The sequence below is a fragment of the Fukomys damarensis genome, unplaced genomic scaffold, assembly GCF_012274545.1.
Source record: "Fukomys damarensis isolate Sample0158 unplaced genomic scaffold, DMR_v1.0_HiC HiC_scaffold_15, whole genome shotgun sequence".
NCBI lineage: Eukaryota > Metazoa > Chordata > Mammalia > Rodentia > Bathyergidae > Fukomys > Fukomys damarensis.
Genome location: NW_022900927.1, coordinates 31,296,227 through 31,309,872, shown reverse-complemented (window position 1 = coordinate 31,309,872; position 13,646 = coordinate 31,296,227). Strand labels below are relative to the sequence as shown.

Sequence of the window (13,646 nt, the reverse complement as noted above, 5' to 3'; positions counted from 1 at the left end):
ACCTTGCACTTACAAGGCAGGCATAGTGCCAATGAGCTAAACCCCCGGCCCTCCTAGCTTATAATTCTCACTGCATTTCAAGTGCTACCAACTCAATACTAGCCCCATTTATGAGCATCCTAATGATTCAATATCTTGGTAGCCAGGTTTCCCTATGCACCGGCCCAAGATGGAACTGCCAAATGAAATACAACATACCTAGTTAAATGTGAACTTCACATACATAATAAATGACTTTTAGTAATATGTTTCCATGTAATGTTTGGTACATAGTTACACTAAAAATTATTCATTTTTAAAAATAAAATCTGGTAACCCTAGTCCAAGGATCATAAATAAATGGAATAAATATAACTCCAGTGTTCGTCCTCTGCTCTTACTCTTTCTCTTGACCCTACATGTGGCTTGAGGAATGCTCATTAACATCTAAACAAATGTTAAGACACTACTAGTTGGTCAGAGTTGATGCATAAGATGGAACTTACTAAGGATCCCTCTCAGGTCTCTTCCCTTTTCATTTAATCCTTCAGACTAATTAGACATGAAGGCATACTGCAAAAAAGCAAAAGCCAATCAGAAAACTCTTCTACAACAAAGCTATACTGAACTCTTCTTGGTCTCCATTTTTTCTGGTGATAAAATAAAAATAATGGCAAAAAACAGTTTTGGAATGGCTGGAAGCTCTATGAGTCTATGTAATCTTCCTTAGAACTACTTCATTTATTTTGCTCTCTTGTTTATGAACCTAAATGGCTTCCAAGTAAATCAGTTTCAAGTTGTATTGTTAATTATGCAAGATCTATAATAAATGAGGAAATCGGGGCACCATGGAAAAAGCAATAAGCTAGAAGATAAGAAATCTAATTCAAACTCTAATTCAGCATAACTGAGCTCTTAACCAGTTGTTAAATACCCCCAAACCTCCACTGGTTCCTCTATTAAAGAAGGGATCATCTACCTACTTCACTAGCTTATCAAAGATTTAATGAGATAATCTCAAAAAACTTTACTGTTTGAATTCCCTGTCTAAACCCAGCTTAATGTAATTATTGTACAGTACACAAACTTCATTGCCATCAATAACATCACCTTTATACACATTATGATCATTCTTATCAGAGCCTCTGGAAAGGCTTTCTCCTAAATAAAATGCTCTGTTCCTCATCCGAGTCACTGTGTCTATTAGAGTCCTTTGGAAATCATCTAACTACACATCCCTTTATTATACAATGGTAGGTCAAGGATACAGAAAACGCTACAACTCTTTACAAATTTAAACTGTGGTACTCTTAATCATGTGAGGACAATAATTTTTCAAGCATAGTTATTCATTTCAAATATACATGGTGGCCCCACGCCTGTAATCCCAGCACTCGGGAGGCTGAGACAGGAGCATCACTATGAGTTCGAGACCAGCCTGGGCTACATAGCGAGTTCCAGGTCAGTCTCAACTACACAGTGAGACCCTATCTCAAAAAAAAAAAAGAATCAAATACACATCATGTAACTATATGCCAGGCACCATTCTAGGTAGAAAAGATAACAAACTACCACATGATCAAAGTCCTCATTTCCATGGAGTTTTCATTCTACAAAGCATAAATCTTTTTCTTCCATCTCCAGAGTTACTCAGAATACAGTCTGTGGGCATGTCACATGTTTATTACCAGTCCCCATGAGAAATTGATATTGTGCCAGTATCTTAATTAACTAGATCATTAAGCACACACTTTCATTTAACTGACATGTTTTTCTTCTTAAGAATTTTCCCACCAGGCATGGTGGTGCACACCTGTACTCCCAGCACTGTGGAGGCTGACACAGGAGGATCACTGTGAGTTGGAGACCAGCCTGGGCTACACAGTGAGTTCCAGGTCAGCCTCAACTTCATAGTGAGACCTTGTCTGAAAAGAAAAGAATTTTCCCAATGAAGCCACGTACTGGTTCACTTCTGTAAGTTTACATTTCAGCCATTTTGAATAATCTGATCTAAACGATTACACAGAGGTCCCTCCTTAACCACTGGGAACACATTCCAAGATCTGAAGAGGATGCCTGGAACCATGGATAGTACTACACCCTATACATGTGACAGTCTATCTGGTAACTGAGACAGACAGGCAGGTAGTGCAGTTGGCGTGGATTTCCTGGACAAAGAGATGCCTCCCATCCCAAGTGGGACAAGGTGGGACAACATGAGCTTTCCGATCTCATCACACTACTCAGAATAGTGCACAGCTTAAAACTTGTGAACATTTACTTTCCACTTAATATTTTCAGATCTCAGTGGACAGCAGGTAAGTGAAAATGCAGAAACCAAAACAATCAATGAGGAGGAATGCCTTCTGGCTGTTGAGTAAGCATAAAATTATCCACAGACAAAACGCCAAAGTTTTTACCTGACACAGGGTATAAGCAGGAAGACCCGTTTTCTCTCTCAGTAAGCCAGCTGCTTTTCCGGTAGGAGCTGTGAGCAGAACTTCTATAAGCTTGTCCAATCCCAGCTGACCTTGATCCGTAAAGGTGGTCCACTCTTCTGGGACATCCTGATCTTGTTCAAAATCTTCACAAGCTTTTTTTACTTCTCTTTCTTCAAACTGCTCTATGTACTTAAAAAGACGACTAACAATTGTGGTCTTCCCACAGCCACCCTTCCCACTAATGACTGTTACAGCATTGGAGCAAACCATTTCCAAAGCAGCCACCTGATCACCATCCAGCTGTACTTCATTCATTTCTGCATTAATACCATTTTCATCATCCCAAATATGATCATCACTGTCCTGTAGCTCCAAAAGGTCTATAGAATTTTCTAATCTTGTTTCATCAGGTTTACTTTCCTTCAGTGCATCCTCACTTCGTGAATCCTTGAGTTTTGCGGCGGAAATAGATGCCAGCACCTTCCTGACATCTACTTGTAAATGCCATGGAGGTCTCTTCATGAGGTCACATATTAAAGAAGCAATGCTTCTTTCTGCCTGGTAAAGTTCATAGAGAAAGACACAGTCCTTCTTAAATGTCACCACACCAATATTCTTCAGAAACTCCAGAGACTGCCAGACATCATAGTACAATTGTGAAGTTAAGGACGCTTGTTCAACATATGTGTGCCCATGTTCTCTACATATCTGCTTCAATTTGGAATATAGATCCAACGCATTTTTCTCCAAATCAGTCATCAATTGGAGAAGAGATGGGCACGCAGAGAATGCTGTCCAACTTGCCTCACATCGCAAAAGCTTCAAGTCTCTGTAGGTTATCTTTCAGAAAATTAAGTGAAGTTGCTTTATAAATATTGACAAATATTACTAGAATTATAAAAATTATGTATTTTAACAACTTTAATTCAGAGAAAATTGGTATTTCAATTAAATTTTGAGGGAAACTACTAACATACAGGTATTCCTCATTTAACAACCTGTTTAATGACTACTCAGAGTTACGACTGAGGCATGCTCTTTGGAATTAGGATCCACTGCTTGGATTTACAACACTTCTTTTAGCAGTTGTGTACATCTTGTTAAGAGACTCAATGTCTTTTTTTATACAGTACACCTTGTTTATATAGTAGTATAATTTTGCTGAATGTACTGCAGAGTACTATAGCTTTATGTTTTCTTATACATTACAGTACTGCATGTAAGTTATGCAAATAAAAGCAAAATCATCAATTTGGAGTGTCCTTTGACCGTTCCTTTGTTCTGAGTATTCACTCTATATAGTATATACAATTCCTTATTGAGTGACCAATTCATTTAATAATCTAGTTACAGGAACAGAACTTGGTCATTAAACAAGGAGTGTCTGTAGATCAAACACATTACTAATTTTTTATATAATTTATTCTTGAAATATGGATAGGCATAATTTTTCAGATCTCTAAAGTGCTCCTTTTAATATCTTCTATTTCGAAAGAATACCATATAGTTTATTTTTAAAACTAAAAGGTAAACTGCTGTCTACCTCTACCATTTCAGATGTCTGGCTCTCATTTTCATGGAATAAATATATGATAATCTGATGTTTCAGAATCTTTTATCTTTCAAAGTATACTGAATGTACAGTTGTCCCGTATAAGGAACAAACTGATTCAGGGTCTCTGCAAACTGGGGATCTGTAAATATTTTTGAGCCCAAGAACTATTACAGAATGTCTCAATATTTTTTCATTAGGAAAATCTCCTTCGCTGAAGTACTACATTGCCAAGAATCGAGTGCCACATTTGGCTTCAACACCAGGAGCCTCAGACTGACTGACTTTCCTACTCTTGGTTTCTAATAACAAGAACAGAAGTAGACTCAGTTGGAAATGATGTTATAATGCCACCTAAAAATCAAATAATACCATGATATTTTATACAAGTAATGACAGTTTTTAAAAGTCCATACCGCAAAGTGCAAATCTGCATTGCACAGCAACAGAAAGCACTTACCAAACTTGTAAGAATTTTTGTCATCAAGGAGCTCTCTATTCAAGTTACAAATGAAAATTGAGTTGCAGAAAAATATCTATCATATTCAATTAAATTAGATAATTGATAATCTGAATAGCAAACATTTTATTATTTGGTTTTCATTTATAAATTTATTTATTTTATAGGGGCATACAGGCAAAAAAACTTTATGTATGTTTACTTATAATATTCCAAGAAAGAAAACACTGCCCCCCCAGAGGTCCATACAAAATTCTTTTCCATGGAATGAGATGCAAAAATTGTCAAATTTAGCCAGATATCACAGTGCACATCTGTAACCCCAGCACTCAGTAGGCTGAGGCAGGAGGGCCACCACGACTTTAAGGTCAGCCTGGGCTATATAGTAAGTTGAAGGCAAACCTCAAACATAGCAAGACCTTGTCTCAAAAAACAAAACAAAATCAAAACATTGTCAAATTTGAGAAACTGAGCTTATATAAAATTATAAAATATTGAACAAATATCTTACTCTACTAAATCCCAGCTTCCATGGTTGTGTACCTAAAATCTCTTCGATTGCTTCCAATACCTCTTTAGAATTTGTGTTGATAAGCTGTTGAAAGTATCGAGGAAGAAGAACTGGAAGGAATTCCATGATTTTTGGAAACTGCAAAGCTGTTGTGACATATAGAAATGGAGCTACAGGATATCAGAAAACAACAAATTAAAACATAAAACTGAGTCCACAGAAGGAAATACTCTGTCGTTTAGCACACTAGTTCAAGAAATATAAATTAAAGAGAGATTAATTTAAGCAGTAAGAAAACTGATACTGTGACAATTATTTTTGGGTGGAGGTGGTTTTCATTGCGTTTAACACCAAAATGTGTGTCCTTTAAATGCTTTAGATTTAGATGTCTTAGCTTTTTATTTTCTTTCACTTACAATATAATCACAATAAAAATTTTAACCCAGTTATATAAAGATAAATTTAAACCTAATCATAAAAATAAATCATTTGTCTTAACCTTCATAATCATTTTTCCAATTATAATTATGATTATTTTGCCCTGGTCATTGATATATGGGGAAATTTATCTCATATAACTAAGAAATTAAATATTCTATATATAGGACTGGGGATTCAGCTCAGCTCAGTGGTTCCAGTGCCTGCTTTGCAAGCGCAGGGACCTGTTTGATCCCCAGTACCAATCAATCAATATGCTATATATGTATTTTAACATCCAGATGACAAACCATATTTTTAAATTACGTCAAGTGATTTTGGATTGAAATCTTTCAAAAATGGATTGCTACTTAACCCTGCCTTTCTTTTCTACCGTCTTAAAAATAGAAATCTTTCTTAATGATTGAAAATACCGTTTATGAACGTTAACATCAGGAAGAGATACAGAATCACAATTTTTGAGTTAGGGGGGAAATGTATGGATCTTTAAAGAACACCTTATAGAATTCCTTCAGGTTATAGATGAGGGAACTGCATGTATATGACATAAGAAGCAACATAAACACGTTTTCATCAAACTGATTTTAAAAAGAAAAACAGGTTGAGTATCTCAAATGCTTGGGACTAGAAGTATTTAGGTTTCACATTTTTGTAGAATTTATAATATTTTCATATATATAATTATTATAAACAGCTAAGTTAGGTAGGAATATTACAGGCAGTCAGACAGAGTTAGGCCCTCAAGAGAGTCAGGAAAAAACAAAAACATATTATAACGGTGGCCAGAGGCAAATCTATGGGAGGCCAGGCCTCAGGATAAAGATGGAATGACCAGACCTATGATAACAGGTAATGAAGTCTAGATAGACATCAGTCACCTCGGTGCGTGACCAAGACCTCCAGTATCATCCCTTTCTGAAAAGTTCTTTGCTATTACACTTAAAATCTTATTGGTTGATCACAGCCGTAACCCATGTTGTACCCATGTGCTGTATAAAACTTCCCTGAGAAGTGGGATCCTCAGCAACCCACTTTCAGGTCCCTTCCTGCCCCTCAGGAGCTGTACCTTTCTCCTCAATAAATATTTCCTACTCTCAACCTCTGCTGTTCCTAAAATTCATTCTTAGATTTTAGAGAACACAAACATGGCATATCAGACATCTAACAGGTTGAGAGCTGTAATATTTCCCTTTATATTTGCATCCTATATCATATCTTGGCAATGGGATCAAAGTCTATACATGAAACTCACGTATCTTTCATATATACCATAAACACATAGCCTACAGATAATTTTATACAATGTTTGCATAATTTTTTTCATGAAACAATGTGTATACTGAATCATCAAAATGTATCATTTGTAACATCGATGTCAAAGATCAGAAAGTCTCATATTTTGAACAATTCCAAATTTTCTGATGAAAGATGTACAACCTCTATTTACTTTATAGATATGCTAACAATAATATTTTAAACACTCCAGACATTATACTAGAACTCAATGATAAAATCATACTTACTTTGGTTTTCCAGAAGACTTATCTCATTATCTACTAGTAACTCTACGGGTTCCTTTTTCGCAGATTGTCTTTTATCTTTCTTTCTAATTTCCTTGTAGAAAGTTCTTAATGTTTCCTTAAGATTTTCAAAGCCTAGGTCTTCATAGCTTGATGCTTTCTTTACCCATGCTAAAAATTGACTTACCACCTCATAGGGGACCCCACATTCTTTAAGAAAGAGAGAACAGATACTTTTTTGATCTGGTGGTGACATGTTGGATCGTAAAAAGTACGATGGAAATCCTTGGACCTGATATTCCCTTGATCCTACAGGCTTTACCTGTACCTTCACTCGCCACCAAGGACCCATTATTGGAAATCGTCCTACCACACTACATTGCTCTTCAGTGTTTTCGTCATGAATGACAACTGAGAAAGAAAAAGAAAAACAAAAGTTAATTTAGGAGATTAAAAATGTTCTTCCCTAATGTTTTATGATACCCACCATTCTAATCACCCTAACCAGACATTTACTAGAGTACCTTAATGCATCATTCTGTCTGTTTATCTGGCTCTCTCTACTAGTAAGCTGTAAGCTATCCATAAGAGTACAATGCTTCATTTGTCTTTGTATTCCAAACAAGCACAGTACAAGGCAAGTGTCTGCTCTTCCCTTCTAAAACCAGTTCTCTTCTTGCTACTCTAACCTCAGCCAATGCTGATTTTTGGCCTGCTCTTAAAAACATTCCATAGTGCCTCTAACCACAAGGCCTTTGCACAAGTCGTTCCCTCTATCTTACTGTTTTACTCCATTCACTACACCTCTCAGCTTAATTGTCACTGTCTTAGGATAGCCTTGCCTAAATCTCCTGAATATAGTCTGTCAAAGCATTATTTAGTATTCCTTGTAGTTCCTTCTGTCATAAAGAATGTCCGTTTACTCACTAAAAGGTGAGCTCCATTAAGATGGTAAGCTCGTGATTTCACCTCTCTAGGGTATTCTTGTGCCAAATGCTTGGAACATGACAGCCAGCTGATAGTACTTTAGAAAGAATAACTAAACCCTCCACAAATACTAGAAAATTTCTATCTAACCCTGCATTCTCTACCTGCAAATAGTTATTTACATTTAAATTGAAATTAAATAAAATTTAAAATTCACCTTTCAGTTGCACTAGCTGCATTTCAAGTTCTAAAGAACCATACATGGTTAGCGGCTATGCTATTGCGTTGGACATGGCTGTCACCACGCACAGTTCTACTGGACAGCATCGGTCTGCACATTAAAATAATCTTGGGGCCGGGAATTTAGTTCAGTGGCACCGCCTCGCAAGGGCAAGGTAGTGAGTTCAAATCCAGGGTACCAAAAAAGAAAAAATAACAATAATCTTAATCCCCAGTCACAATGTCAACAAAACAGGTAGAATTCACAGCACAGAAAACTACAGAAAGTCAATGCAAATCACTAGGCTATTAACACAAGGTTAACAAATCAATAAAACAATGAGGTGGCCCTTAGAGTTTGGAAGAGGGACGGGGTTAAAAAAAAAAAACAAAACACGCTGTTAATATGTATATGTAACCTGGCAGGGGATGCAACTCAGTGGTTCTCGCAAGCACAAGGTCCTGAGTTTGATTCCCGGTACCAAAAAAAAAAAGAAAAAAGAAAAAAGTACATGTAACCATTCCCGAAAACGACTGTAAACTACATGAAGTGAAAACATGTAGAAATAAAATATTTTAAAAATATGAGTTTGATTCCAGGCAGGACAGGATAATAACTAAAAGTCTTGGGACGGGGATTTAGCTCAGTGGTTCCGCCACCTGCTTCGCAAGTGCCAAGGACACGAGTTGGATCCCCAGTAGCAAAAAAAAAAAAAAAAAAAAAAAAAAAAAGAGAGAGTATAACTAAAAGTCGACTCTGGGTAGGAATATAGGCTCTACAGACACTATTTCCTCAACTGTAAAACTACTTCCAAACAACTGTTAACATTAAGATATCTATATCTATATCTATATCTATCTGCCTAAAACAAAGTATGTGTTCAAAGTCTCTGCGATTAATGTTACTTTGTCCTAAATAAGACGAAGCAGCTAGGTCATCCCAAAAGTAACTCTGTTAGCAGAACCAGGGAGCCCTGACCAGGTCAGTCAGAATGAAAACACTCCTTTGGCTCACCGTGCTGGCGCCAGGGGAGGCCGCCAGCCTTGACGGCCCCGCTGCAGAGTTCCTCGGCGTCCACAAACACAGAGTCTTCCGCCTCCTCCTCCTCCCCATCTCCCATTGCATAGTCATCTTCCTCCTCCACCAGGTCCCTGGGCGGGAGAAGAGGTCCCAGCAGTTCCCGTAAGGGCCGATTCAACCCGGCCATGCTCACTTTTCCCAATTCATTCCAAATAAATCTGCAAAACCGCGCGAAGCGCGTGACTATCATCAGCCAATCGGCTGCGCGGCTGGGACCTCTCCAGCTTCCGTGAAGGCGCAGGAGGTGGCGGCGGGGGGCGGGGCTACTTTTGCTGGCTATAAATGAAGTCTCTGAGACCAAAGCAAGCACATAGCTCTTAAAACCAAAGGTATTTATGCCCAAGATGCAACGGAATTCTATATGGGCAAGAGATGTACTTACAGCCGACGTCTCGCCGCCTGTCACGAAGAGGCTGGCACTGCAGAACCGCTCGCCCGGGGCTCTCAACGCGGCGAACCTGGAAAAGCAAACCCTCCGCAAACTCCCCGCTCCCATAGCATGGGGAGGGAAGGCCGGAACCCAGGGTACTATCTCTTTATGCAAGGCCCAGGTTGGCATCTAGATCCTCTGCCAGGGCGGGAAAACCCGCTCCCCCAAGAGATGATACTGAGTTCTTTTCAGCCACTCCTCCGGGAGGGCCTGCTGTCTCCCTGACTTCTTCAGGAGGGAGCTACCACTTGCTTGCAGAGGGGCAAAAATTATGGACTTGCAGCCCAGAGAATCGATGGGGATGAAAAAGGAAAGTAAGAGGGAGGAGAGTGTTTTGAAAAGTTACTCTGGAGCCACGGTTGTCTCGCCTGATGCGGACAATATTTGAAAGTCATGGTTCTCTTTAGAGAACACTATAATATATATTACTTATAACTCCATTACTGTGTTGATATTGTTGATTATATAATTACTGTCTTAATAATGAACCGAAAATAACTAAGCACTGTTTGCTAAACCCCAAAGCATCTAGTCCTGAATTCTGATACCGCCTGCTCTCTCCATGTGGGAATTCCACATTTATAGATTCAACCAACCATGCGTCAAAAATATGTTTTATAGAAAAATTTCATCTGTAATGAATTTTGGACAGCTTTCCTGATATTGAAAACGTAAAGAAAGAGAGGTTTAATTTGGCTCACAGTGTCAGAGTTTTAGAGGAAGGAGCTAGTGGAGCAAAACGTCTGACTTCATGGAACCCGGTAGCGGACCAGAGGAGAAGAGCACTCAGGAGCAAGTGGCCAGGGACCGAATATACCACCCAAGGTCTCACCCAATGACTCACCCAGACACAGCATACTGTGGTAATCCGCTAGGCATCTGCCAGGCACCTCAGTCTGGTCAATCAGGACTAACCACTATAGTGTATATCCATAGGCTTTTGTTTTCCTTGTCATTATTCCCTAAACAATACAGCATCAACAACTATTTACGTAACATTTACAATGTATCAGGTGTAATAATCTAGAGTTGATTTTAAACACATGGGAGGATATGTATAGGGTATCTGCAAATACCGTGCCATTTTATATAAGGGACTTGAGCACTGCTGGATTCTGATAGAACCTTGGAATCAAAACCCCCCCGCCCCGTGAATACCACGAGACTGCTGCATAGATGACTTTTTTTTTTTAGACATGGTTTCTATAAGTTCCTGGCTGAGCTGGAACTTGCAGTCTTCTCTGGCTTCAACCTCCCAGAGTGCTGGAATTGTAGCATTGTTGCTTTTAGAAGAAAAACTTTGTCGCACCTGACCAAACCAGTGTTTCCAAAGGCCATCTAGAAAAGGTTGAGTTCCTTCCTTAACACACATGCAGTTACTGTTTGCATCACTTTAATAGAGGCTAAATCCAGTGGATGCCTCTTTCTCTCTCCTTCTCCCTGCCCCTTCCCCCCTCTCTCTTCTGACTGCTTCCATTAATTTTTGCTAAACTTTCTTGGAAGAGCTGAGTGGGCCTTTTTTCGCCTTTTCTCTCTTCTTTTCTTTCCTTTCCTTTTCCAGTACTGGCAAATGAACCTAGGCCTTTTCCCTGAGCTGCATCGATAGCCCTTTTTAATTTTCTGTTTTGAGACAGGCTCTCACTGTCGCTAAACTGCCTTAGCAGAACCCAAACTTTTGATCTTCCTGCCTCTGCCTCCCAGAGTGCTGGGATTACAAGTACACACCACTGCTGAGGCCTCTTCAGTTTTGGTATTCACCAAAGTTCCACTCTAAGCACATTTTCACTCTATGGCTCTTCCTTCAAATATCTTTCCTTTATCTATCACCTATATACTAGAGACTCTTGATCTCTAGACCTATGCAAATAGCTATTCCATATCACTATTGGATGGGATACTCCTTGACTACTTCAAACTCAATACAGCCGAAATGACACATCCATTACCCAAACCTGTCACCTGTGTGTATCCTGTAAGATATACTTGTTACCAACACGACTAGGCCCAAGACTCCAGATGTTAAGCTTCTGTTTATAGAAGCTTATATATTGCATTTTACTAGGTGGTATAGTTGAAGATTCAGGATGATGGAAACCTATTTCCTCATTTTAAAAAAAGTTAACAATTATGGCAACCGTATGTGGTAAACAGTCGTCCTCAACTTGGCTCTGCATCTATATTAGCTTTTCTGTTGCTGAGATGCAATAGCTGACTCTCAGAACCTCAATGAGAGGTTCAGTTGGCTCGCAGTTTCAGTCCATGATGAGCTGCCTTCAAGGCTAAAACATCATGATAAAAGGATATGGAGGAGCAGAGCTGTTCAGTTCATGATGGCTGGGAAACAGAGCAGGAGAACAGTATCAGAGAGGAAAGGATGAAAGGCCAAGCACAGATCCCAATGTCATGCCTGCATGACCCACCCAGACACACTTAGAAGTATTTTCCTCACGAATCCCCTGCGAGATCCCAAAGCCAATCAAGTTAGACTATTCCACTCTAACTTCCACAGCATCAAAATCACTTGGAATAATTCTGAAGATAAGATTCCTGGGTCTACTTTGAAGCTACACCTGCATAGACACCATAAACATATGGTTATTTGTTAAGTGATTTTTATGTAACCTATGACTGGGAATAGCAAAATCATTCATCTGTAAGAGACTGGTTAAAATATGATACATTCCCACAATAGAGTAGTCCTCGGCTATTTAGAAAAAGAAAGAGGAAGATTTCTATGGATTTCTAAGATATTACATTACATAAGAAAAAGGAGAATAATTTTTATGGTTTGGATCATAAATGTCCTCCTCAGGTCCACCTGCTAAAGATCTTGTCCCTAGCTTATTGTACTACTGAGAAGTGGTTAAGCTTTTAGATGGCAAAACCTTGTAGCAAGAAGTCAGATGGGGCCAGGGATTTAGCTCAGTGGTTCCACCTCCTGCCTCACAAGAGTAAGGACCCTAGTTGGATCCCCAGTACCAAAAAAAAAGAAGTTAGATCACTGGTGGCATGTGCCTGAAAGGGACATTGGGACCCCTGGCACCTCCCTTTTCCTCTCCTCCTTTCCTGCCTACTCTGAGCTGAACAACTGCTCCACCACATGATCTCTGCTACAGCCCCCAAACAATAGAGCCAACCATCACTGATATACTCTTTCTCATATTCTTCCTTATACTGTAAAATGCTTGTGTCGGGTATTTATTACAGCAATGGAAAGCTAACTGCAGTGCATATAACTTTACCTATGTGCATATGTGTGTATTTTTTGCAAAACAACACAGGAACGGTAAACAAGAAATTACAGTGGTACCTTGGTTCACGCACTTAATTCTTTCCATGATTCAGTTGAAACCAGAATCATAGAAATTTGGAAACCGAGGTATCACTATAATGAAAATAGTTACCTGAAAAGGGGGTAGGAACTGGGTAGGAAAGCCTGTAAAATGTTCTTGCCCAAAATATTTTACTTGATTTTAATGAAGACTCTAGACCAGTACTGTACAACAGAAATAAAATGTGAACCACATATGTAATTTAGAAGTTTCTAGTGACTACACTGAAAAAAGTAACAGGTAATGTTTTAATGATACTTTTTATTTGACCCAATGTTTCCAAAATATTATTTCAACATAGTAATCAAAGTAAAAATATTAATAAAATATTTTATACTTTTTTCATCCTAAGACTTTAAAATCATTGTGTATTTTACCATTATAGCACACCTCAATTTGAACACATCTCACATGGTTAGCGACTGCTATGTTGGGCAACACACTGTAATTTCCAATTTGCCCAAAATTCAAGAAACTGAGTTGCCAACTAAATTATAGCAAGAAAAAAGAGAAGGATGATCTAGAACCAAGGTCAGAAACTTTTTGGGGCAAAGATCCAGAAAACAAGTATTTTATGTATTCTAGACCATATATGATCTCCATCACATAATTCTCCTTCTCATACATTTCCTCCCTTCTTCTTTTGCTTCTTCTTTACCTTGTAAAAATATAAAAACTGTTCTTAGCTCTGGGTTATGCAAAAATAGGCCATCGTTGCCTTATATTACAGAATAAGACAACTAAAGATTTCCAAAA

General features: G+C 38.6%; 1 protein-coding gene across 1 annotated transcript in view; it reads right to left on the bottom strand.

Annotated features, from left to right (window-relative positions):
• The window catches only part of Helb (DNA helicase B), a 32,350-nt gene extending 23,037 nt beyond the window's left edge, over positions 1-9,313 (bottom strand). The window contains exons 1-4 of the mRNA XM_010644226.3: positions 9,063-9,313; positions 6,905-7,312; positions 4,944-5,113; positions 2,400-3,260 (exon numbers count right to left, since the gene is read on the bottom strand). Of these exons, the coding sequence (XP_010642528.1) occupies positions 2,400-3,260; positions 4,944-5,113; positions 6,905-7,312; positions 9,063-9,255 (1,632 nt within the window). The 5' untranslated portion in view covers positions 9,256-9,313. The remainder of the gene's footprint in view (positions 1-2,399; positions 3,261-4,943; positions 5,114-6,904; positions 7,313-9,062) is intronic.
• Positions 9,314-13,646: the final 4,333 nt, after the last annotated feature.